The sequence below is a fragment of the Carlito syrichta genome, unplaced genomic scaffold (genome assembly GCF_000164805.1).
Source record: "Carlito syrichta isolate Samal-C Ts95f unplaced genomic scaffold, Tarsius_syrichta-2.0.1 Scaffold274311, whole genome shotgun sequence".
Lineage (NCBI taxonomy): Eukaryota > Metazoa > Chordata > Mammalia > Primates > Tarsiidae > Carlito > Carlito syrichta.
In genome coordinates this window covers 1-3,453 of record NW_007218407.1, presented here as the reverse complement: position 1 = coordinate 3,453, position 3,453 = coordinate 1, and the positions used below count along the sequence as shown (strand labels likewise).

The following is a 3,453-nucleotide window of genomic DNA, read 5'->3' as shown; positions in this document are numbered from 1 at the left end:
TCAGCCTCCCAAAGCGTGGGATTACAGGCTGAGCCACTGAGCCCAGCTTTTTTTTTTTTTCAAAGAGACAAGGTCTTGCTGTGTTGCCTAGGCTGGTCTTGAGCTCGTGAGCTCAAGTGATCCTCCTTTCGTCGGCCTCCCAAAGTGCTGGGATTACAGGCATGAGCCACCGTGCTGGCCAGCACAGGTTTCTAAGGGGCTGGGGACCTGGCTACAGCCTTGCTTTCTTTTTTGTTTCTCTCCCTGCCCAGGGCATGCTGGGGTTGAGAGTACTGGCAGTGGTGGAGCGGCAGGGGTGAGGGGTGTATGGGGTGGGTGGGTGGTAGAGGGGTGGGAATGGTGGGAGGGCAGGCAGCTGCAATTCCTTTTTGCAGTTGGGTGGAGCAAGACTCATGTGAGACAGCAAAGGCAGAGGAGTTCACGTCCTGGATGAAAAATAACTGCTTCAGCTCATCTAGGAACTTTACACACTGTTTAATTTTCTTTTCTTTGTTTTGAGTTGGAATCTTACTCTGTCGCCCCAGGCTAGAGTGCAGTGGCACTGTCATGGCCACCACAGCCTCGACCTGCTGGGCTCAGGAGATCCTTCCACCTCAGCCTTCCAAGTCGCCAGGACTACAGTCCAGCTACTTTTTGGTTTTTTGGGGGTTTTTTTGTAGAGATAAGGTCTCGCTATGTTGCCCAGGCTGGTCTCGAACTCTTGGGCTCAGGCAATCCTCTCACTTCCGCTTCCTAAACTGCTGGGATTATAGGCGTTAGTCTCTGCTCTCAGCCTTAATTTTCTAGGCTGGGGACATAGCAATGAAGGAAACAGAAAAAATAAACCCCTGCTCTCATAGAGCTTACATTTATTTTTATTTATTTTTATTTTTTTTGAGTCAAGGTCTCACTCTGTGTTGCCCACGCTGGAGTGTAGTGGCATGAGCACAGCTTACCACAGCCTCAACCTCTTGGGTTCAGGCAATCCTTCTGCCTCAGCCTCCCGAATAGCTGGGACTACAGGTGTGCTCCACACCTGGCTAATTTTTTGATGTTTTGTAGAGAAGAGGTGTTGCTATGTTGCCCAGGATGGTCTCAAACTTCTGAACTCGTGCTATCTTCCTGCCTCAGCCTTTCAAAGTGCTGGGATTACAGGCATGAGCCACCATGCCCAGCCTGGGCCTTACATTTTACTGGGGAAAGACAGACAATATACACACCAGTTTGTAAAGATAGTATTTGGGGTGTGAGATGGAGAAACGTAAAGCAGAGTATGTGGGACAGTGAGTGCCGAGGTGGGAAAAGTCGCAGTTTTATGTGAGAGAAGGCCTTGCTGAGAAGATGGCATTTGAGCAAAGACCCAGAAGAGGTGAGGGAGTGAGCTAACAAGAGGGGGGACATGATGGAGTTGGACCAGACAGTCCATCAGGGCCCCTGGCACCCCTTGCAATCCATGTTTTTGGAGGTGACACGTCTTCATTCTGGGATCTTGGAACATCGGAGCTGGTGGGCCTTCGAGTGCTCCCATGGCCCCCTCCCACCCGTTCACTCTGGCTCCCTCCGTCTCTCTCCAGAGTGGACAGCATGCTGCGCTTCCTGGTCCCCCGGCTACTTTGCCTCCACGGCAGGATCGCCCCATACTCCTCGGCAGCAGCCCTCCCCAACCCCATCTTGAAGCCAGACATCTGCTACAGTCAGCTGTTCATCAATAATGAGTGGCAAGATGCGCTCAGCAAGAAGACTTTCCCCACAATCAACCCCACCACCGGGGAGGTTATCGGGCACGTGGCTGAAGGGGACGGGGCTGATGTGGATCGAGCAGTGAAAGCAGCCCGGGAGGCCTTCCGCCTGGGGTCCCCATGGCGCCGCATGGATGCCTCTGAGCGGGGCCAGCTGCTGAACCGCCTGGCCGACCTAGTGGAGCGGGATCGTGTCTACTTGGCCTCGCTAGAGACCTTGGATAATGGGAAACCTTTCCAAGAGTCTTACGCCTTGGACCTGGATGAAGTTATCAAGGTGTACCGCTACTTTGCTGGCTGGGCTGACAAGTGGCACGGCAAGACCATCCCCATGGATGGTGAGCATTTCTGCTTCACGCGGCATGAGCCCGTCGGTGTCTGTGGCCAGATCATCCCATGGAACTTCCCCTTGGTCATGCAGGGCTGGAAACTGGCTCCAGCGCTTGCCACAGGCAACACTGTGGTTATGAAGGTGGCGGAGCAGACCCCCCTCTCTGCCCTGTACTTGGCCTCCCTCATCAAGGAGGCTGGCTTTCCCCCTGGGGTGGTGAACATCATCACAGGCTATGGTCCAACAGCAGGAGCAGCGATTGCACAGCACGTGGATATTGACAAGGTTGCCTTCACTGGCTCCACCGAGGTGGGCCACCTGATCCAGAAGGCGGCTGGCGATTCCAACCTTAAGAGAGTCACCCTGGAGTTGGGTGGCAAGAGCCCCAGCATCGTGCTGGCAGATGCTAACATGGACCATGCTGTGGAGCAGTGCCACGAAGCCCTCTTCTTCAACATGGGCCAGTGCTGCTGTGCTGGTTCCCGGACCTTCGTGGAAGAATCCATCTATGATGAGTTTCTCGAGAGGACGGTAGAGAAAGCAAAGCAGAGGAAAGTGGGGAACCCCTTCCAGCTGGACACTCAGCAGGGGCCCCAGGTGGACAAGGAGCAGTTTGAACGAATCCTGGGCTACATCCAGCTTGGCCAGAAAGAGGGAGCAAAACTTCTCTGTGGCGGGGAGCGTTTTGGGGACCGTGGTTTCTTTATCAAGCCTACGGTCTTTGGTGGCGTTCAGGATGACATGAGGATCGCCAAAGAGGAGATCTTTGGGCCTGTGCAGCCCTTGTTCAAGTTCAGGAAGATTGAGGAAGTGATTGAGAGGGCCAACAACACCAGATATGGCCTGGCTGCAGCCGTGTTCACCCAGGACCTGGACAAGGCCATGTACTTCACCCAGGCACTCCAGGCTGGGACCGTGTGGGTCAACACCTACAACATTGTCACCTGCCACACACCATTTGGAGGCTTTAAGGAATCTGGCAATGGGAGGGAGCTAGGAGAGGATGGGCTTAAGGCCTACACAGAGGTGAAGACGGTTACCATCAAAGTTCCTCAGAAGAACTCATAAGGCGGCCATCACAGAGGCTTAATCCCAGCCCAATAATTCTACCACCACCTAGACATGTGATGGCCAAACTTTTTTTTAGCCATGGATATCCTTTATTTGTTTCAATGAACTCTTAGTAGGAGCTCCAACAAATAAAGCAATTCAATCAGAGCTGTTCTATTTAAAGCAGGAAGGGGGGCTGGGTGCAGAGTCCTATCTACCTGTTCCCCAGTCCCAGCCCGCTTGGTAGCCCTTAGTTGCTTCTGTGAAACCCTTTGAAGTCTTTGGAAGACAATTAAAAACCACTCAGCTGGAAAATCGTTTTTAGTTCTTCCTGCTGATCCAAGGGCTTTCCAA

The 3,453-nt window shown here is 53.1% G+C and overlaps 1 protein-coding gene across 1 annotated transcript; it reads left to right on the top strand.

The window, feature by feature from the left end:
* The first annotated feature begins 1,559 nt into the window (after nucleotides 1–1,559).
* Nucleotides 1,560–3,265, top strand: ALDH1B1 (aldehyde dehydrogenase 1 family member B1). The gene has a single exon (XM_008052429.2). The coding sequence runs from the start codon at nucleotides 1,564–1,566 to the stop codon at nucleotides 3,115–3,117; it is 1,554 nt and encodes a 517-aa protein (XP_008050620.1). The 5' UTR covers nucleotides 1,560–1,563; the 3' UTR covers nucleotides 3,118–3,265.
* The last annotated feature ends 188 nt before the right edge of the window (nucleotides 3,266–3,453 follow it).